The sequence below is a fragment of the Pseudophryne corroboree genome, chromosome 11 (assembly GCF_028390025.1).
Source record: "Pseudophryne corroboree isolate aPseCor3 chromosome 11, aPseCor3.hap2, whole genome shotgun sequence".
Classification (NCBI taxonomy): domain Eukaryota; kingdom Metazoa; phylum Chordata; class Amphibia; order Anura; family Myobatrachidae; genus Pseudophryne; species Pseudophryne corroboree.
Genome location: NC_086454.1, coordinates 268319057 through 268342177, shown reverse-complemented (window position 1 = coordinate 268342177; position 23121 = coordinate 268319057). Strand labels below are relative to the sequence as shown.

Genomic DNA, 23121 nt, shown 5'->3' with positions numbered 1-23121 from the left:
GAGTGGACAACTGGGAAGCAGACTTCCTCAGCAGACACGACCTCCACCCGGGAGAGTGGGGACTTCATTAGGAAGTCTTCGCACAGATTGCAAGTCGGTGGGAACTGCCACAAGTGGACATGATGGCATCCCGCCTCAACAAAAAGCTACAGAGGTATTGCGCCAGGTCAAGAGACCCTCAGGCGATAGCTGTGGACGCCCTGGTGTTTGAGTCGGTCTATGTATTTCCTCCTCTTCCTCTCATACCCAAGGTGCTGAGGATAATAAGAAAAATAGGAGTGAGAACAATCCTCATTGTTCCAGATTGGCCACGAAGGACTTGGTATCCAGATCTGCAAGAAATGCTTACAGAGGACCCGTGGACTCTTCCTCTAAGACAGGACTTGTTGCAACAGGGACCCTGTCTGTTCCAAGACTTACCGCGGCTGCGTTTGACGGCATGGCAGTTGAACGCCGGATCATAGCAGAGAAAGGCATTCCAGATGAGGTCATTCCTACGCTGATAAAGGCTAGGAAGGACGTGACAGCTCAACATTATCACCGTATATGGCGAAAATATGTTGCTTGGTGTGAGGCCAGGAATGCTCCTATGGAGGATTTCCAGCTGGGCCGTTTCCTTCACTTCCTACAGTCCGGAGTGACTTTGGGCCTAAAATTGGGTTCCATTAAGGTCCAGATTTCGGCCCTATCCATTTTCTTTCAAAAGGAGTTGGCTTCTCTACCTGAAGTTCAGACGTTTGTAAAGGGAGTGCTGCATATTCAGCCTCCTTTTGTGCCTCCAGTGGCACCTTGGGATCTTAACGTGGTGTTAAGTTTCCTGAAATCCCACTGGTTTGAACCACTTAAAACGGTGGAGTTGAAATATCTCACGTGGAAGGTGGTCATGCTATTAGCCTTGGCTTCGGCTAGGCGTGTGTCAGAGTTGGCGGCTTTGTCACATAAAAGCCCCTATCTGGTTTTTCATGTGGATAGAGCAGAATTGTGGACCCGTCCACAATTTCTGCCGAAAGTGGTTTCATCTTTTCATATAAACCAACCTATTGTGGTGCCTGTGGCTACTACTGACTTGGAGGATTCCGAGTTGCTTGATGTGGTCAGGGCTTTGAAGGTTTATGTAGCCAGAACGGTTAGGGTCAGGAAAACAGTCGTTTATCCTGTATGCATCCAACAAGCTTGGTGCTCATGCTTCAAAGCAAACTATTGCTCGCTGGATCTGTAACACGATTCAGCAGGCTCATTCTGCGGCTGGATTGCCGCTGCCAAAATCAGTTAAGGCCCATTCCACTAGGATGGTGGGCTCTTCTTGGGCGGCTGCCCGAGGGGTCTCGGCATTACAACTTTGCCGAGCGGCTACTTGGTCAGGTTCAAACACTTTTGCAAAGTTCTACAAGTTTGATACCCTGGCTGAGGAGGACCTCTTGTTTGCTCAATCGGTGCTGCAGAGTCATCCGCACTCTCCCGCCCGTTTGGGAGCTTTGGTATAATCCCCATGGTCCTTACGGAGTCCCCAGCATCCACTAGGACGTTATAGAAAATAAGATTTTACTTACCGGTAAATCTATTTCTCGTAGTCCGTAGTGGTTGCTGGGCGCCCGTCCCAAGTGCGGACTTCTTCTGCAATGCTTGTATATAGTTATTGCTTCAATAAGGGTTATGTTATGGTTGCATCTGGGTTTGACCTGATGCTCTGTTGTTTGTCATACTGCTGACTGGCTGTTTTCACATGTTATACGGTATGATTGGTGTGGCTGGTATGAATCTTGCCCTGGATTACCAAAATCCTTTCCTTGTACTGTCAGCTCTTCTGGGCACAGTTTCTCTAACTGAGGTCTGGAGGAGGGGCATAGAGGGAGGAGCCAGTGCACACCAGAACCTAAATTCTTTCTTAAAGTGCCCATGTCTCCTGCGGAGCCCGTCTATCCCCATGGTCCTTACGGAGTCCCCAGCATCCACTACGGACTACGAGAAATAGATTTACCGGTAAGTAAAATCTTATTTCTCTAACGTCCTAGTGGATGCTGGGGACTCCGTCAGGACCATGGGGAATAGCGGCTCCGCAGGAGACAGGGCACAAAAAGTAAGCTTTTAGGATCACATGGTGTGTACTGGCTCCTCCCCCTATGACCCTCCTCCAAGCCTCAGTTAGGTTTTTGTGCCCGTCCGAGCAGGGTGCAATCTAGGTGGCTCTCTTAAAGAGTTGCTTAGAAAAAGTTTTTAGGTTCTTTATTTTCAGTGAGTCCTGCTGGCAACAGGCTCACTGCATCGAGGGACTTAGGGGAGAGAAGTGAACTCACCTGCGTGCAGGATGGATTGGCTTCTTAGGCTACTGGACACCATTAGCTCCAGAGGGAGTCGGAACACAGGTCTCGCCCTGGGGTTCGTCCCGGAGCCGCGCCGCCGACCCCCCTTGCAGATGCTGAAGATTGAAGAGGTCCGGAACCAGGCGGCAGAAGACTTTCAGTCTTCATCAGGTAGCGCACAGCACTGCAGCTGTGCGCCATTGTTGTCAGCACACTTCACACAGCGGTCACGGAGGGTGCAGGGCGCGGGGGGGGGCGCCCTGGGCAGCAATGTATAATACCTGTATGGCGAAAAATACATCACATATAGCCCTTGAGGCTATATGGATGTATTTAACCCCTGCCAGATATCACAAACTCCGGAGAAGAAGCCCGCCGAAAAGGGGGCGGGGCCTATTCTCCTCAGCACACAGCGCCATTTTCCCTCACAGAAATGCTGGTGGGAAGGCTCCCATGCTCTCCCCTGCACTGCACTACAGAAACAGGGTTAAAACAGAGAGGGGGGGCACTGATTTGGCGATATGAATATATATTAAATGCTATAAGGGAAGAACACTTATATAAAGGTTGTCCCTATATAATTATAGCGTTTTGGTGTGTGCTGGCAAACTCTCCCTCTGTCTCCCCAAAGGGCTAGTGGGTCCTGTCCTCTATCAGAGCATTCCCTATGTGTGTGCTGTATGTCGGTACGTGTGTGTCGACATGTATGAGGAAAATGTTGGTGAGGAGGCGGAGCAAATTGCCTGTAATGGTGATGTCACTCTCTAGGGAGTCGACACCGGAATGGATGGCTTATTTATGGAATTACGTGATAATGTCAACACGCTGCAAGCCGGTTGACGACATGAGACGGCCGGCGAACAAATTAGTACCTGTCCAGGCGGCTCAAACACCGTCAGGGGCTGTAAAACGCCCATTTACCTCAGTCGGTCGACACAGACCCAGACACGGACACTGATTTCAGTGTCGACGGTGAAGAAACAAACGTATTTTCCTTTAGGGCCACACGTTAAGGGCAATGAAGGAGGTGTTACATATTTCTGATACTACAAGTACCACAAAAAAGGGTATTATGTGGGATGTGAAAAAACTACCTGTAGTTTTTCCTGAATCAGATAAATTAAATGAAGTGTGTGATGATGCGTGGGTTTCCCCCGATAGAAAATTATTGGCGGTATACCCTTTCCCGCCAGAAGTTAGGGCGCGTTGGGAAACACCCCTTAGGGTGGATAAGGCGCTCACATGCTTATCAGAACAAGTGGCGGTACCATCTACAGATAGGGCCGTACTTAAGGAGCCAGCTGATAGGAGGCTGGAAAATATCCTAAAAAGTATACACACACATGCTGGTGTTATACTGCGACCAGCGATCGCCTCAGCCTGGATGTGCAGAGCTGAGGTGGCTTGGTCGGATTCCCTGACTAAAAATATTGATACCCTTGACAGGGACAGTATTTTATTGACTATAGAGCATTTAAAGGATGCATTTCTATATATGCGAGATGCGCAGAGGGATATTTGCACTCTGGCATCAAGAGTAAATGCGATGTCCATATCTGCAAGAAGATGTTTATGGACACGACAGTGGTCAGGTGATGCAGATTCCAAACGGCACAAAGATGTATTGCCGTATAAAGGGGAGGAGTTATTTGGGGTCGGTCCATGGGACCTGGTGGTCACGGCAACTGCTGGAAAATCCACCGGTTTTTACCCTAAGTCACATCTCTGCAGAAAAAGACACCGTCTTTTCAGCCTCAGTCCTTTCGTCCCTATAAGAGTCATATCTGCCCAGGGATAGAGGAAAGGGAAGAAGACTGCAGCAGGCAGCCCATTCCCAGGAACAGAAGCCCTCCAACGCTTCTACCAAGTTCTCAGCATGACGCTGGGACCGTACAGGACCCCTGGATCCTACAAGTAGTATCCAAGGGGTACAGATTGGAATGTCGAGACGTTTCCCCCTCGCAGGTTCCTGTAGTCTGCTGTACCAATGTCTCCCTCCGACAGGGAGGCAGTATTCAAAACAATTCACAAGCTGTATTCCCAGCAGGTGATAATCAAAGTACCCCTCCTACAACAAGGAAAGGGGTATTATTCCACACTATATGGTGGTACTGAAGCCAGAAGGCTAGGTGAGACCTATTCTAAATCTGAAATATTTGAACACTTACAAAAGTTCAAATCCAGATGGAGTCACTCAGAGCAGTGATAGCGAACCGGGAAGAAGGGGACTATATGGTGTCCCGGGACATCAGGGATGCTTACCTCCATGTCCCAAAAATTTGCCTTTCTCACCGAGGGTACCTCAGGTTCGTGGTACAGAACTGTCACTATCAGTTTCAGACGATGCCGTTGGATTGTCCAAGGCACCCCGGGTCCTTACCAAGGTAATGACCGAAATGAGGATTCGTCTTCAAAGAAAATGGACGACTTCCTGATAAGAACAAGGTCCAGAGAACAGTTTGAGGTCGGAGTAGCACTATCTCAAGTAGTTCTACGACAACACGGGTGGATTCTAAATATTCCAAAACCGCAGTTGTTCCGACGACACGTCTGCTGGTCCTAGGGATGATTCTGGACACAGTCCAGAAAAAGGTGTTTCTCCCAGAGGAGAAAGCCAGGGAGTTATCCGAGCTAATCGGGATCCTCCTAAAACCAGGAAAAGTGTCAGTGCATCATTGCACAAGAGTCCTGGTAAAAATGGTGGCTTACTACGAAGCGATTCCATTCGGCAGATTTCACGCAAGAACTCTTCAGTGGGATCTGCTGGACAAATGGTCCGGATCGCATCTTCAGATGCATCAGCGGATAACCCTATATCCAAGGACAAGGGTGTCTCTCCTGTGGTGATTACAGAGTGCTCATCTTCTAGAGGGCCGCAGATTCGGCATTCAGGATTGGGTGCTGGTGACCACGGAGGCCAGCCTGAGAGGCTGGAGAGCAGTCACACAGGGAAAAAATTTCCAGGGAGTGTGATCAAGTCTGGAGAATTCTCTCCACATAAATATACTGGAGCTAAGAGCAAATTTATAATGCTCTAAACTTAGCAAGACCTCTGCTTCAAGGTCAGCCGGTATTGATCCAGTGGGATAACATCACGGCAGTCGCCCACGTAAACAGAAAGGGCGGCACAAGAAGCAGGAGGGCAGTGGCAAAACTGCAAGGATTTTTCGCTAGGCGGAAAATCATGTGATAGCACTGTCAGCAGTGTTCATTCCGGGAGTGGACGACTGGGAAGCAGACTTCCTCAGCAGGCACGACCTCCACCCGGGAGAGTGGGAACTTCATCGGGAAGTTTTCCGCATGATTGTGAACCGTTGGGAAAGACCAAAGGTGGACATGATGGCATCCCGCCCGAACAAAAAACGGGACAGGTATTGCGCCAGGTCACGAGACCTTCAGGCGATAGCTGTGGATGTCCTGGTAACACCGTGGGTGTAACAGTCGGTGTATGTGTTCCCTCCTCTGCTTCTCATAACCAAGGTATTGAGAATTATAAGACGTAGAGGAGTAAGAACTATACTCGTGGCTCCGGATTGGCCAAGAGGGACTTGGTACCCGGAATTTCAAGAGATGCTCACAGAGGACTAATGGCCTCGGGCGCTAAGAAGGGACTTGCTTCAGCAAGTACTATGTCTGTTCCAAGACTTACCGCGGCTGCGTTTGACGGCATGGCGGTTGAACGCCGGATCCTAAGGGAAAAGGCATTCCGGAAGAGGTCATACCTACCCTGGTCAAAGCCAGGAAGGAGGTGACCGCACAACGTTATCACCACATGTGGTGAAAATATGTTGCGTGGGTGAGGCCAGGAAGGCCCCACGAAGAAATTTCAACTAGGTCGATTTCTGCACTTCCTGCAAACAGGAGTGTCTATGAGCCTCAAATTGGGGTCCATTAAGGTTCAAGTTTCGGCCCTGTAGATTTTCTTCCAGAAAGAATTGGCTTCAGTTCCTGAAGTCCAGACATTTGTCAAGGGAGTATTGCATATACAGCCCCTTTTGTGCCTCCAGTGGCACCGTGGGATCTCAACGTAGGGTTGGGATTCCTCAAATCATATTGGTTTGAACCGCTCAAATCTGTGGATTTGAAATATCTCACATGGAAAGTGACCATGCTGTTGGCCCTGGCCTCGGCCAGGCGAGTGTTAGAATTGGCGGCTTTGTCTTACAAAAGCCCATATTTGATTTTCCATTCGGACAGGGCAGAACTGCGGACTCGTCCCCAGTTTCTTCCTAAGGTGGTGTCAGCGTTTCACCTGAAACAACCTATTGTGGTGCCTGCGGCTACTAGGGACTTGGAGGACTCCAGGTTGCTAGACGTTGTCAGGGCCCTGAAAATATATATATATATATAATTCCAGGACGGCTGGAGTCAGAAAGTCTGACTTGCTGTTTATATTGTATGCACCCAAAAAGCTGGGTGCTCCTGCTTCTAAGCAGACTATTGCTCGTTGGATTTGTAGTACAATTCAGCTTGCACTTTCTGTGTTGTTTGCAAACATTTGTGACGAATTCTCTGAATTTTATTACCAGATAGGTTCAGGGATTGTTACAGGTAATTCTCAGTGTGCGGAAGGGAATTTGGGGGTTGGGGATTTGCACCCCCCTTCCTCTTTGTCTGTTGTTTGTCTGTGACCCCTCCCCCTTCCAGCACCTGATATATAATTACCTCCAGGTATGATTGAGCAGCTTCCTAATTGTTTGTCTGCTTGTTTGCATGAGGCATTGAATGGGAGCAGCATTTGGAAGGCATGCTGTTCCTTGTAGTGCCAATGGGAGATCCTGGGGGTGGCTCCCGGGTAAGTTAGCTCTCTGTATGGAAGTGTTTTAGTAAAAGCCTTTATCATGAGGCGTACTGTGACAAATTACATGGCCCTATGTGGGCACTGCTATTATGTAGGTTAGGACTGCTGTATCAGAGAAGCCGTGAAGTGGCCAGCAGCTAAACATGTGTTTGCAAACATTTGTGACGAATTCTCTGAATTTTATTACCAGATAGGTTCAGGGATTGTTACAGGTAATTCTCAGTGTGCGGAAGGGAATTTGGGGGTTGGGGATTTGCACCCCCCTTCCTCTTTGTCTGTTGTTTGTCTGTGACCCCTCCCCCTTCCAGCACCTGATATATAATTACCTCCAGGTATGATTAAGCAGCTTCCTAATTGTTTGTCTGCTTGTTTGCATGAGGCATTGAATGGGAGCAGCATTTGGAAGGCATGCTGTTCCTTGTAGTGCCAATGGGAGATCCTGGGGGTGGCTCCCGGGTAAGTTAGCTCTCTGTATGGAAGTGTTTTAGTAAAAGCCTTTATCATGAGGCGTACTGTGACAAATTACATGGCCCTATGTGGGCACTGCTATTATGTAGGTTAGGACTGCTGTATCAGAGAAGCCGTGAAGTGGCCAGCAGCTAAACATGTGTTTGCAAACATTTGTGACGAATTCTCTGAATTTTATTACCAGATAGGTTCAGGGATTGTTACAGGTAATTCTCAGTGTGCGGAAGGGAATTTGGGGGTTGGGGATTTGCACCCCCCTTCCTCTTTGTCTGTTGTTTGTCTGTGACCCCTCCCCCTTCCAGCACCTGATATATAATTACCTCCAGGTATGATTGAGCAGCTTCCTAATTGTTTGTCTGCTTGTTTGCATGAGGCATTGAATGGGAGCAGCATTTGGAAGGCATGCTGTTCCTTGTAGTGCCAATGGGAGATCCTGGGGGTGGCTCCCGGGTAAGTTAGCTCTCTGTATGGAAGTGTTTTAGTAAAAGCCTTTATCATGAGGCGTACTGTGACAAATTACATGGCCCTATGTGGGCACTGCTATTATGTAGGTTAGGACTGCTGTATCAGAGAAGCCGTGAAGTGGCCAGCAGCTAAACATGTGTTTGCAAACATTTGTGACGAATTCTCTGAATTTTATTACCAGATAGGTTCAGGGATTGTTACAGGTAATTCTCAGTGTGCGGAAGGGAATTTGGGGGTTGGGGATTTGCACCCCCCTTCCTCTTTGTCTGTTGACTTTCTGTGGCAGGCCTGCCACAGCCAAAATCTGTAAATGCCCATTCCACAAGGAAGGTGGGCTCATCTTGGGCGGCTGCCCGAGGGGTCTCGGCTTTACAACTTTGCCGAGCAGCTACGTGGTCAGGGGGGAACACGTTTGTAAAATTCTACAAATTTGATACCCTGGCTGAGGAGGACCTGGAGTTCTCTCATTCGGTGCTGCAGAGTCATCCGCACTCTCCCGCCCGTTTGGGAGCTTTGGTATAATCCCCATGGTCCTGACGTAGTCCCCAGCATCCACTAGGACGTTAGAGAAAATAAGATTTTACTTACCGATAAATCTATTTCTCATAGTCCGTAGTGGATGCTGGGCGCCCATCCCAAGTGCGGATTGTCTGCATTACTTGTACATAATTATTGTTACAAAAATCGGGTTATTATTGTTGTGGGCCATCTTTTCAGAGGCTCCTTCGTTGTTATCATACTGTTAACTGGGTTCAAATCACAAGTTGTACGGTGTGATTGGTGTGGCTGGTATGAGTCTTACCCGGGATTCAAGATCCTTCCTTATTGTGTACGCTCGTCCGGGCACAGTACCTAACTGAGGCTTGGAGGAGGGTCATAGGGGGAGGAGCCAGTACACACCATGTGATCCTAAAAGCTTACTTTTTGTGCCCTGTCTCCTGCGGAGCCGCTATTCCCCATGGTCCTGACGGAGTCCCCAGCATCCACTACGGACTATGAGAAATAGATTTATCGGTAAGTAAAATCTTATTTTTATTTTTATTTTTTTATACGTGTATAATGCTGAGATACATACTCATTTGACCGTGATTTTTTTTTTGTTACTCAATAAAAATACAGTTATTGGTGACTTTTTTTAATCTAATTTTATTTCATATTTTTTACTCTGTGATTAGTAAAGTAATCCCTAATTATATAAAGTAAAGCAGGAATACAGTATATTACAGGGTTTTTTTTACCTACTGTGTTTGGGGACTTTTGTTACTGCATGTTTGCCTAATGAATGTGTATTTCTTGAGCAAGAGCTATGTCAATTATTATTTTTCTTTATTTTAATTTTTTTGTAACATGAATACATTTTTGTTTATTGTATTTCTGTTGTTAAAAGTACCTACGTGCGGTAGGGTTGTTTGATTCTCCAGTGCGGCCTTTTGTTTATCTAATGTTATGTTATTATTAATAGTTACTATTAAATATTAATTACCCCATTCCCCACCAGGAACACTGTATGTAAATCATATAGATAAATGAGCCTTGCTTGGATTGAGCCTCAGAGATAGCCCAAGTGGATGTTTAAAGTTCACTTGATCTGAAAGAAACTCAGTCATTTTTTCCCCATAATTAATATTAATACAGGATTTGGCATGTCAACCCAAATGTCTTTGTACTCTACCAGTGTCTAAAATGAGGACATAATCTCACGGCAACATGGCTTCTCAATCACAGTGACATATGCTCCGCCGGCTTATAGTACAAAGTATTCTAATTATACTTTAATTCTTCTTCCAAGCAAATTTTTAAATCGTTTTATTGAAGCTCTCATTTACAGTATGTGCCCAAACCAGCACGCTGCTGTATAAAACTCAGGCAGTTTGTATTGCTTATGCAATGTGTGACAGGTGTAACAATGTACTTCCGCATAATACACAGCACACCTGATTTTTGCCGGACAGTACGAATTCTGACATATAAAATCTGTGACCTGTTTCATCCCAGTAACATAACTGCTTAAATGCTCTTCCTCTGCCGGCATACAGTATAATCAGTAGCGGATCTTGCTACGGGCACACGGTACTTTTGCCTGGGGCGCCGCCTTTCCGGAGATCCCCCCCGCTGCCGGTACTGCTGTGCGGTGCGCGATGAAGTCATCGCGCACCGCACTGCATTGTGGGAGCGGCACTTAGACACTAGGGGTCATGATTGACCTCTAGTGTCTATGCGGTTCTATGGGAGAGACGTCATGACGTCTCTCCCATAGATCAGAAGAGCAGCGCCAGCAGCCAGAGACGGAGGGCAGCAGCGGTCGTGAATCAGGAGCGGGGATGGTAAGTATTAATTTTTTTTTTTTTTTTAAAGCGGCACAAACGGGGGCAATACGACTGGGGCCACAAATGGGGGCAATACTACTGGGGGCACAAACGGGGGCAATACTACAAGAGACACTGACCACACCCCTTTATGAAGCCACACCCCTATTTTCACCCGGGGCGCCACAAGGTTTAGAACCGGCCCTGAGTATAATGAGCAACAGGAAAGACTGCATATTTCACTGGTTATCTGTCAAAATAAAATCACTTTCCAACTTTCAAGAGCAACAATGGTCAATGATGGGACAAGCCCATTGGCGTTTCTATAATGGGTGCAGTGTCCAGGGGGGGCCCACACCGCACACACTGCACCCATTTCTCCTATACTTACCTTTCCGGAGTCCATCGGTGACTGTGTGTGGGCCCCCTCCTCTCCCGTAGCCGTCGCGCCGCCGCTAACGCACTGACCACTAGAGATTCTGGCACAGTGCCAGAGTCTACAGCGCATGCACAGGACTCCCAAAAAATGGCGCAGTGGCTATTTTTCTGAGTCCTGCGCATGTGCTGTAGACTCTAGCACTGTGCCAGAGTCTCAGGGCTGAGAGCGTCAGCAGCAGCGGTGACAACTACGGGAGAGGAGGGGCCCACACACGGAGTCTGCTCACGGGTCCCCTCCTCTAGAGATGCTCCTGGACAAGCCCCTTTTCAAAGGCTCTACTCTTCTGGTGTGACATGTATACACATGCGCTGGGTATGAAATGCCGGTATTCGGGATTCCGGCAGTCAGAATTCTGACCACAGCATCACGATGGTGGGAATCCCGACAGGGGAAAGGTAAGTGTACTTACCTTTCCCCAATGCCTCCCTAACCGCAGCCTAAATCTAAACTCCCCCACCCACCGCAGCCTAAATCTAACCCTCCCACCCCTACAGCCTAATCCTCCCCGGGGGCGCCTAACCCTTCCTTCCTGCAACCTAACCCCCCTCCTCGCAACCTAACCCTTAGCAGCCTAAACCTAACCTCCACCCGCAGCTTACCTCTCCAGCAGTCCAGCATACACTCGTTTGGGATCCCGGGGGTGGGTTTTTTAACCTTGTCGAGATGCCGACGCCGGCATTCAGAGCAGTGTTGGGATTCCGCCGTCAGCATTTCCGGGAACCAGTATACACATATTGTTGAATAGTGGCAGGCTCCTCACACTCTCCCTACTGTTAAGTTATATGTTAAATCTTCACTGAGAGAATATAGATGGTACTGTAGGAAGCTAATACTGACCATGCAACTGAATCAACCATGAGGAAGTGAATACAGAACTGACTGGGCAAATCTTCGGTGATCTGTGTATGCCATCTGACCTGAAGTATACGGTAACGGTGGAGGTCCATGGAAAGGGTTCCCCTTTACCAGAGAACAAAAATATGCCTAAAGAATAATCTAAACATGGCTATATGGTTTAGAAAATAGCAAAGATAAAATTTAAATATTGCTCGGTCCAATGTAGACTGCAACTAATATATGGCCCAATTCAGACCTGATTGCAGCAGCAAAATCTTTCTCTAATGGGCAAAACCATGTTGCACTGCAGAGGGGGGGGGGGGGGGGGGCAGATATAACACGTGCGTAGAGAGTTAGATTTGGGTGGGTTATTTTGTTTCTGTGCAGGGTAAATAATGGCTCCTTTATTTTTACACTGCTATTTAGATTTCCATTTGAACACACCCCACCCAAATCTAACACTCTCTGCACATGTTATATCTGCCCACCCTGCAGTGCACATGGTTTTTCCCATTAGAGAACAGATTTGCTGCTGCGATCAGGTCTGAATTAGGCCCATAGTTAGTACTCAAACCATTTGGCTACTGATTGGAGATGGAGCAGACATATTGTAGCAGTGATCATGACTTCATGATGGGGTGTACAGCTTCTTTACTTCTGTCATCTTTTAGTTGATGTAGACCTAAAACAAATACCAAAGACTAATTTTTGTTCACACCCCAGCGCGCTTGTGGTCATATTTATTTAGCCGTGCGCTGTTTAATGAAGATCACTGAAAATGTCATGTTATTTCCCCCCTTTAGACATTAAACTGGTTAACTCTTTCTCTGCTGCGGCTGTTCCTTTTGACACTGGCTTATCGATCACTGTCGTGTTTTTGATATATGTAACGGTGTTGCAAACCCTAAAAACAACTGCGACTTAATGGGTATGTCAGCCACCCTGAATGATGCCGCACTGATCGATGGCGCAGCCACTATTACCACAAGATCGGCTGGCTGTGTTGACTTTCTTTGTTTTTTCTGTTCATGCCTGGCTTTGTTTTGTTTTTAGTTGCTTTTTTTTATTTTATTATTATTATTATTATTATTATCATTATTATTATTATTATTATTATTCCCTCTTTTAACCAAGGGTGTAGATATTTATTTCAACACTTGGATTTTTTATATTTTTTTTTGGCCGCAATATTCATTTTTAAAATCTGCTAATGGAAATGCTTCTGTTCAGGTCATTAATCAATTGTGAATTTCATTCCCTTGTTTTGTAGAAGCTGCTGCAATAAATAGTTTTTTTTTTCACAAGGCGAAATTCTTGGAGATGGATTCAGCTGGTGTAATTAATTGTACCCAGTTACAGAAGATCAGCAAGTTTGTAGGATTCACATGCTGCTTTGCCATATGGCTGCCCAGTAGGCGAAAAATTTGATTAATGTTTCGAAGTGGATTTTTTCAGCAATATTAGAGCCCAGATGAGGAATTTTCCCATTCTAATGGTGATAAACAGCTGATTTCATCCAACGCACCCAAGTTGACTGGTAGATTACCGTTCTGTATACACGTGTCTGCGAGAATAATAGGGCAGTGGTTTGCAAGAGTCAGACAATACTTGCAAGCTCCTTTGATTGTCCTTGTGTTTCCTTGCTACGTCAAGGACTATATGTTGAAGTGTCATTTAGAATTTATGCTTTTAGCGATTACTAAACATTAAACATGCCCCTAACTTATTTTATATGAGAAGAGATGATGTACAGCAGTTGTGATTGTTCATATTGTTTTATGTTGCATCACAACATTGAATTCAATTATTTTCTATATAAACGAAAGGGGTTAACTGTTTTGATGACAAATGACATTGCTGCGAAGGTAAATAATCCAACGTAGTCCAGACTGCCAGCCAGCTACTAGTATAACGAGCCTTTTGTTTAATCCGACTTGTATTGTTGTTGTTGTTTTTTTAGTAACTTAATTCACATTATTCGGTACATGTCAGTTGATATCTCCAGCTCACAAGTAGATAGGTTAGTAATAACTGTAACATTGACGTCTTTTTGTAACTGCCTGTAGCATTAAACTTCACTTCAAAAAACACAATTATCACTTGGACACTAATTTTATGTGCGCTGTATTTCCTGTATTCTGCTACTTCTCAGCTGACTTCATGGTAAATACTTGCTAAATAGTTTTCCCGGTATACCCAATATAGTGTAAGCCACACAAAACTTGATCCACTCACTATTTTGTAATGGAGTGCAAAGGGTGTGTGGCCAAGAGGAACGTTAAATGTAACCCCTGAGATCGCAGATTCTCATTGGTCCTAAAGGAGCGCTGTATTGTAACTGCTGGATTAAAAACAAAAAAATGTTCTTCCACCTCACAACCCCTTAGCTTTTGGTTGGGGCGGTCAGACAAACTTCAGAGCCCTGGAAGAAGCAGCTGCACGGAGCAGCTGCAGGGCTTCTGGTGAGCAGAGCACTGCTGTTTTTTTTTTTTTACTGCAGGTGCAGCCTTTTTTCTTTACTGCCGTTGTGTCTTGCATGTATTAGACATAGTTTTTATTATCCATCTCTGCAGGCCATGAGCATATTAAGATATTTTTGTCTGCTGTCATATCTTCAGAACTTTTGCTCAATTCCCGTGACCTCATACCACACTCCCAATAATGGCACAAACCCCTTTTCATTAGACCACGCTCCCAAGATGTTGTATTTTGAGAGGACTTGAACCCATCGATGATGGGGAACCTTTGGCACTCCAGCTGTTGTTGAACTACACATCCGAGCATGCCCTGCTACAGTTTTTCTATTTGGCCATGCTAAAGCTGTAGCAGGGCATGCTGGGATGTGTAGTTCAACAGCTGGAGTGCCAAGGTTTCCCATCACTGGGATTGACAGAGTTATTTAAGTAGGTAAAAGAATAATGGGGAAGAGATGGCAAACCATGGAACTGCATTAGAGGCTGAATTACATGCAAGACTTACAAGGAGCATAGTAAAAGTCAAGGTCCATACACACTACACAACGTCGCTCTATGAGCGTCGTTGTCTAGTGTTTCCCCTCCCAGGCCGGGCGGTCGGCGGCCGCCCATACACACTGAGCGATATGACCGCTCATATCGTTCAGTGACATCACGCAGCGGCCGGCCGTGCATGCAGCTCCTGGACGACAGTCCAGAGAGAGCATGCATGCAGTGCCAACAGTGATGATCAGTTCTGACCTGCGGGGCCGCGCATCGATCGTCGCTGGCGGCATACACACTTGCCGAGAAAATGAGAGACATTGCTCAGGAAGGGGGAAAACGGGCGAAGTCGCTCAGGAAGGAGGAAAACGAGCGACGTCGCTCAGGAAGGAGGAAAATGAGCGACGTCGCTCAGGAAGGAGGAAAACGAGCGACGTCGCTCAGGAAGGGGGAAAACGAGCGACGTCGCTCATTTTCTCGGCAAGTGTATATGGGCCTTAAGATAAGGTCCTAAAAAAATGTAAATAAATATTTACATTAAATAAATAAAAAGGTAATCTAAAAATACTCATGTTGGTGTTGTGTGGATGTATCTTTATTTTCCTTGTATATTATGACATGCATATTGCTTGTAATGCCGACCTTATTATCCTTGCGTAATCTCTTATATGACTCTTTTATTTCAATTGTACTAATGTGGCATGCTTCAATAAAAAGATTATATATATATATATATATATATATATACACAGATTTATTTTTGTCAGATAAAATATTTTTTATTTAAGGTTGGCCTATTCAGTTAAAATAGTGTGAGTAGGACCTTCTGTAATTGGGAAACTCCCGGTAGGTATATTTATTATTATTATTATTATTATTATAATAAAGGGGCATAGGCTTCATGGATGCCGTACACTCCAGATTTCGTGATTGCCCCAACAAAATGTATCACAATACTATTTGTATAGCACATTTTCAACAAAGGATAGTGCAATCAAATGAATTCCAATACACATGATGTGCTGTGATATATGAAATTCACACCACATGTGGGAGAGATTGTCTATAATTATTGAGTCGCTCACAGGAAATGGATGGTTATTGCCTTTTTTTGCAAAACCGTTTTGGAAGTAATTAAGTGGTGAACATACTAAGTCATTGACGAACATTGGAATATTGACAACTAAAGATGCATAAATTGGGTAGGAGGAAAATGTTTTGACAGATAGAAAGTTAGATTGGGATTTAGCACCTATACTGAACAGTGCTAGCCGTAAATACCATAAACTAGACTTTACTTTTATCCCCTCGTTAATTACATAACATGCTGTTGATAATATGATAGGGCATGGTGCGTTTAACCGTGAATAGGCACTGGGATCACTGGTCGCAACTCCAGCACGCCTTCCATGTTCACAATTTAGCGCCATAAGTCCCGCAACACTGGTAACCTTGCATGTCGTGATACTGATGTGGTGGATATAGCCGAATGTTAGTGTGTGGATAGGCCGACTCTGCACATGACTCTGCTGGGTATACACTTAACCATGTGTATCCAGCCCGACATTAGTGCCAGTGCGACCCAGCATGCGGAAAGTGCATACACACTTGCCAGTGCCAGGTCTGACGGGGAAGGGGAGAGTAAAGTGACATGCTCATCGCTAGCGATACCCCCATGTCGGCCCTGCTGCAGTGCCGACAGGGGGTGTCGCTGACAACACGTGGGAGCTAGCATGTCATGGGTCACACTAGACGATGTACCCGATATGTCGCTCCTATCTGTGGGATCTGGTGACCTATCGTCTAGTGCACAGGTTCTCAAACTCTGTCCTTAGGACCCCACACGGTGCATGTTTTGCAGGTCTCCTCACAGAATCACAAGTGACATAATTAACTCCACCTGTGGACCTTTTAAAATGTGTCAGTGATTAATTAATACACCTGTGCACCTACTGGGTTACCTGCAAAACATGCACTGTGTGGGGTCCTGAGGACCGAGTTTGAGAACCACTGGTCTAGTGTGTACCCAGCTTTAGTGTGAGAAGAAGCTGCGGCCACTGCATCATAGCACTTTGTATACAGAGTCAGACTCATTTGCACACAGATGTACAAATGTTGCATATCAAATTATTTAGTACAGTCTCCTGATGTGGTTCTGTCGCATCGCATTGTGACTTAGGGAGAGATGTACTAAGCAGTGAAAACAGTGGAGAAGTGAGCCAGGGGAGAAGTTTTGCATGGCAACCAATCAGCATTGAAATAACATTTATAATTTGCATACTATAAAATTATACAGAGCAGCTGATTGGCTGCCATGGGAAACTTCTCAGCTAGCACACTTCTCTACACTTTTCACTGCTTAATACATCTACCCCAATGACTTGAGTGAAAAAGATTGCTCAGCGCAGGCCTAGCCACACGGGACCTTGCGCACCACGAGGGGCTGTTTGGCGCTATTGAATACATATGCGCCCACATCTAAATGACCCCTAACGTACAGTAGGCATCCTTACTGGTCAATCCAAAATAGTCTTTCAGCTCTAAGGCTTTCATTTTTTTAAATCTAATTCTTGTATCTGCGTGAATCAGTGCAGTGCTGTTCCAGCCATTTGGCAGAATCCTATTAAATTACCTCCTCATTTACATACCAAAGGAAGCACTTATGGTACAGTGCCAATTACCAGCGCTAAATACATGGCTGTGGCTGTATCATTAAAAAGACAAGACTTCCTGAGTAAGAGGGGAACACCCTACTGGCATTGCCATGTGGTGTTCTGTGCTATTACTGTACCATGCAAAATGAGGGCACAGCAGGAGGCTCTGCTTTTTCTCACACTATCCCGGTCATCGATAGGAGTCTCAGCAGCTGCTGAAGTGAAGTCAGGTTGCTGGGATGCTGCGGAGAGGAGAGCGGATATAAATGGAAGTCCTGCTGGGTTTCCACAGTGCTGGGAGGTGAGAAATGACAAGGAAGCAACCTGGGCAGAAGAATACTGCCATTCTGGGCATTGCTGAGGGGGGCATGCTGAGGATGGAATGGACTTGTTGGGATGCCAAAGTCATACGAGTCCATACCCTTCTGGAATAATGATCTCTGAATGGTTGTATTGTGGCGGAACTTCATGCTTTTATATCCATTACAACACTCGGTGTAGGAAAGTAATGGGTTCTACGTGACACTTCTGCAAATAACGGACCTAAACAAAAAAAACTTGCAAATGTTTTTAATAGGAATGTTAAAATCAACAAATTTTGTAGAAAAACAAAGTCCTAGGTAAATTGAATATAATCTATTGTATGTATAGTGTAGGCAGCCTTTGTATTTCCACCATTCACACCCACCCCATATTGGTAATGAATAAGACTTTGCTGAGTCTCTATGTCCTTTTTTTCTGTTTTTACTGAGCTGCCATTGTAGCCGCCATTGGTAGTTTAATTGTCACCCTTTTTTTTTGTTTGTTTATATGAGCAAGTTTAGCTATTGCTAGGTATTTTTACGCTTTTCCACCAAACATCCGGGTCTGACTCAGATTTTCAGACGCAGTTCAGACAAGGGACAGATCCTGTTAAGGGGGGTACTCACGGAGCGATATTCTAAGCAATCTGACTAGATTGCTTAGAATTTCAGCATGATCGCTCTGTGTGTAGCCCCCTCAGCGATAGCGATGCGCGGCCCCGCACATCGCTATCGCTGCTGCTAGATTGGCCTGCATGCAGGCCAATCTAGCGGGTCGCTCACTTCACCCGCTGGGTGAAGTGAGCGCCCCCCCCCCCCCCCCGTCTCCCCCCGCACGTTCAGCACAGTTCGCGTTGTGCTAAGCGGCGGGAGAGATGTGTGCTGAGCGGTTCGCTCAGCACACATCTCTCCTGCGTCGGCCCGTTTATATGGGCCTTTACTCTGCACCTTTGATTTTGGTTATTCCTGGGTCAGCCTCATTTACATAAGTCTGCTTGTCACTCAGAGACTTTCCCTTGAGGCAAGCCTCTGCATACATAGCCAATCAGCAGCTTTTAAGCATAACCTGGGTCGTGCCATTTAAACTGACCCGGATTATTTTTCAAGGACCCTTTTATACCAAGCCGTGACCCTGCAATAACCCGGGTTATTGCGGCAGTGGAAAAAGTGTTATTGTATAGATGTGTACTTGTACATTGTTGAACGTTAAACAGCCCTTCTAGATTTGCTTAGTTGTGAGTGCATTTATTACCGCCGGGTGCCTTTTTGTGCTTTCCCCCCCCCCAAAAAAAAATGCATCTTATTTACATCACTATGCAAAAAAGACGGACAAGCAGAAACACACTGTAGCGTAGCATTTCGTATGCAGATACAGCCACAGTCATACTCAGAATATAGGCATGCCGTATATAATTTTAATCAGGAGAGTCTGCTTGTGCATCTTATTTGCATATTGCGATGTGAATAAATTGCATTTTTAGCAAGAAAGACCACGACTTTAGCAGAGCTGCCAGAGAACTGCTGGCTCACTCATGCCAGGAATCTTGCGATGCATGCCGTATTGAGGCGGAAAAATAAAACTAAAGACAGAGACTGGGGTTCTTGAGGGAGACAATGTAATCATCTTAATAATTATTTTTGCTCAGTATTCACTACTGAAAGAAAGGGGAAGGGGCCACAGTTAAGTTGCAGGGATAGTCAGGAAAATGAAGCAAGTACATTAACAGAGGAGAAGGTCCTAGCAGAACTCTCAAAGACAAATCTTTGAGGCCAGATGGGATACATTCAAGGATACTAGATACTAAAACAACTTAAAGAGGTGCTGGTAGCACCATTGACAAAATTATTCAACCAGTCATTAGCTACAGGAGTAATTCCAGAGGACTGGAAAAGAATGAACTTAGTCACACTGCACAAAAGTGGAAGCAAGGAAGAGGCAAACAACTACAGACCAGTGAGTCTTATATCAGTAGCAGGGGAATTGATGTAAACACTCTTAAAAGAAATAATTGGAATTTACAGAATCCCAAACAGCATGGATTCACTGGGGGAGATCATGTCAAACAAATCTTATTGACTTTTTTGACTGTGTGACTAAAGTGATGGATAAAGGTGAAGCTATGGATATAACTTATCTAGACTTTAGTAAAGCTTTTGACACTGTTCCACATCGCAGTCTGCTAAATAAACTTGAAAGCTTTGGATTGGATACTATGATTATTGAATGGATAAGATCTTGGTTGCAGGATAGAAAACAGAGAGTTGTGGTAAATAGAGTGCGTTCACTGGAGGGGAATGTTACCAGTGGAGTACCCCAGGGATCTGTTCTTGGACCAGTGCTTTTTAATATCTTATTGGTGACATTGCAAATGGTATTAAAGGGAAAGTATAACTTTTTGCAGATGACACAAAGGTATGCAACAGGGTAGACACACCAGGGTAAAACAAATGATTGAGGATCTAGGTAGACTAGAGCAATGGTCAAGAGTGTGGCAATTACAGTTTAATGCCAAAAAATTTAAAATCATGCACTTGAGTCTCAAAAATCCATATGCTAAATATAGTATGAATGGCACTATACTGGAAACTACTGAGGAGGAAAAGGGATTTTTCACTTTCAGGTGACTTAAGGCAGGTAAGCAATGTAACAAAGCAATGAGGAAGGCTAGTCAGATGCTCGGCTGCATTGGGAGAGGAATCAGTAGCAGAAAGAGAGAAGTAATAATGCCACTGTATAGGTCATTGGTACGGCCTCATCTAGAAAACTGTGTTCAGTTCTGGAGGCCATATCTTCAAAAAGACATTAGAAACTGTACACAGAAGGGCAACTAAAATGGTATATGGCCTACATCACAAAAAATACCCAGAAAGAGTAAGAAATCTCAATATGTATAGTTTGGAGCAGAGAAGGGAAAGGGGGGACATGAATGAAACTTGCAAATATATCAAAGGTTTTAACAAAGTCCAGGAGGGGAACATTCTTCAAATGAAGAGGAGCAATAGGACATGAGGACATGCACTGAGACTGGAGGGGGGGAGGTTCAGGGGAAATTTGAGGAAAAATTACTTCACATAAAGGGTAGTGGACAAGTGGAATAGCCTTCCATCAGAGGTGGTAGAGGCTAAGACAGCGGAGCAATTTAAACTTGTATGGGATAAACATAAGGATATCCTTACAAAGAAATGAAGATCAAATAAGGTTTGAGATAAAAAATAAAATATGGTAAAAAAAATAAAAATAAAAAAGGGGCAGACTAGATGGTCCAAGTGGTTCTTATCTGCCGTCAAATTCTATGTTTCTATGTTAGATCTATGAGCATACATCTGTATATGCTATTTATGTGTATTTGTTACCTGCTACTCAGGATTTAGCCTTGCAGTTTCAAGACTGGCTATAAAGTCTTGTATATACATGTGTTTCTGCCTGTAAATCATTCCGTCTGCGCAGGGCTGTTTCTAGCATTTTTGTCTCCCAGTGCAAGATTTAAGAATGCGCCCCCCCACCCACCCATTGACATTAAAAAAATATATATATGCGCCCCCCCATAGATAGAAAAAGAAAAAGCAAGCGCGCGCCTAAGGCGCGCGCGCTCCCGGAAAGGCTGTGTGGCCTCATTAAAATGGGCGTGGCCTCATCTGATATCATCACGCCCACCACAGGAAAAAAAAAGTCTCCATTTTACACACTGCGGCAGGCACGTGTCCCCATTTTACACAGTATGGCAGGCAAGTGTCCCCATTTTACACAGTACGTCAGGCACGAGTCCTCATTTTACACAGTACGGCAGGCACGAGTCCCCATTTTACACAGTACGGCAGGCACGAGTCCCCATTTTACACAGTACGGCAGGCAAGAGTCCCCATTTTACACAGTATACAGGCACGAGTCCCCATTTTACACATTGCGGCAGGCACGTGTCCCCATTTTACACAGTACAGCAGGCAATAGTCCCCATTTTACACAGTACAGCAGGCAATAGTCCCCATTTTACACAGTACAGCAGGCAATAGTCCCCATTTTACACAGTACAGCAGGCAAAAGTCCCCATTTTACACAGTATTGCAGGCAAGAGTCCCCATTTTACACAGTATTGCAGGCAATAGTCCCCATTTTACACAGTATTGCAGGCAAAAGTCCCCATTTTACACAGTATTGCAGGCAATAGTCCCCATTTTACACAGTATTGCAGGCAATAGTCCCCATTTTACACAGTATTACAGGCAAGAGTCCCCATTTTACACAGCATTGCAGGCAAGAGTCCCCATTTTACACAGCATTGCAGGCAAGAGTCCCCATTTTACACAGCATTGCAGGCAAGTGTCAAGTGGGGGGAGAGGGAGGGGGGGGGAGAGAGAATACTTACATACAGTATGAAGACGCTCTTCCCGCTCTTCGGCCCGCGCCGGCTGCCTCCTCACAGCTGGCTCCCCCTCCTCTTGTCATCTGTACTCCTGTTCGGGGGGCGGAGTTTCGCGGAATGACGCGATTGCGTCGTGACGTCACGTTGCAACCGCATCATTTTGCGAAACTCCGCCCCCGAACAGGATTACTCGGGAAGGGGGAGGAGGGGGAATAGGACCTGCAAAGTGCTGCGGCGGGTGCCCCGTGCGGTTGCACAGCTCGCCCGCCGCTAGAAACGGCACTGCGTCTGCGCACTGCTAACCGCTTGTGGAATACAGCTCAGCCGCACCTGCAGATAAGGTTATTGAATCCTTTTCATTAATGTACTGGCAGTGCGAAAACCAGTAAATGCTGGCAGTGTCGGACTGGGGCATGTAGGGCCCACCGGGGGAATGCAATGGTAGGGGCTCTTGTTTAGGGGTGTGGCCAGTCTGCTGAGGGTGTGTGGCCTGCCACCACATTGGTTTGACTAACCATTACAGAGTGGAACGTCTGGGCCCCTTAATTAAATTCAGTAAATTCAGCTGCTGCATGCATGATAATGTACCAGATTAATAACAGTAATGCACTGTAGAAAATACACCATAGTCCAGTATAAGGTAACATATGTATAATGTATAATTCAAGTGCAGTCTGGAACCTGATCCTTAGAGCAGGAGGTGGGCCCCCAGGCAGTGTGGCCCACCGGTGGTTTCCCCTGTACCCATGTGGGCCGGTCCAAGCCTGGATGCTGGACAGAACTAGGCACAAGATAATAGTTCATGAACTGTCCATATCTTGTCGGAGGTCGTTAAACTGTAATGTGTACAGTGCTTTTATTAAACAGATTAATAAACATTTTCTGTTTGATAAATATCTTCACTAAGCAGTATACACAGCACAGGCAGAACCTGGCAAGATTCTGGGAAAACACCCCTTTTTTGGGGGGCTGTTGCGTCAATATTTTTCAAAATAGAGCAGATAGTAATTCAAGGGTTCCCAACCACTGTTCTCAAGGCATGTGAACACTCCAGGTTTTAAGAATAGCCATATTTGAGCACAGGTGACTTAATTAGTACCTATGTTATTTTAATTTAGCTAAATGTGCTCAAGCATGGATATCACTAAAACCAGGATTGGGAGCAGCGGTGGAAATTATAATAGTTTTCCCTGTTCTTAAAAGTGACCCTTGATTGCTGAAGTGAAAAACA

At 45.5% G+C, this 23121-nt stretch overlaps 1 protein-coding gene across 8 annotated transcripts in view; it reads left to right on the top strand.

The window, feature by feature from the left end:
• Window positions 1–23121, top strand: part of WWOX (WW domain containing oxidoreductase) — a 1758901-nt gene that overhangs the window by 327093 nt on the left and 1408687 nt on the right. Inside the window, exon 7 of one of the 8 annotated variants that reach the window (XM_063945382.1) lies at window positions 12887–14360. The exons of the other annotated variants lie outside the window; for them this stretch is intronic. Coding sequence (XP_063801452.1) covers window positions 12887–12901 — 15 coding nt within the window. The 3' untranslated portion in view covers window positions 12902–14360. Of the gene's footprint in view, window positions 1–12886; window positions 14361–23121 lie in introns of those variants that run through there. 8 annotated transcript variants of the gene reach the window in all.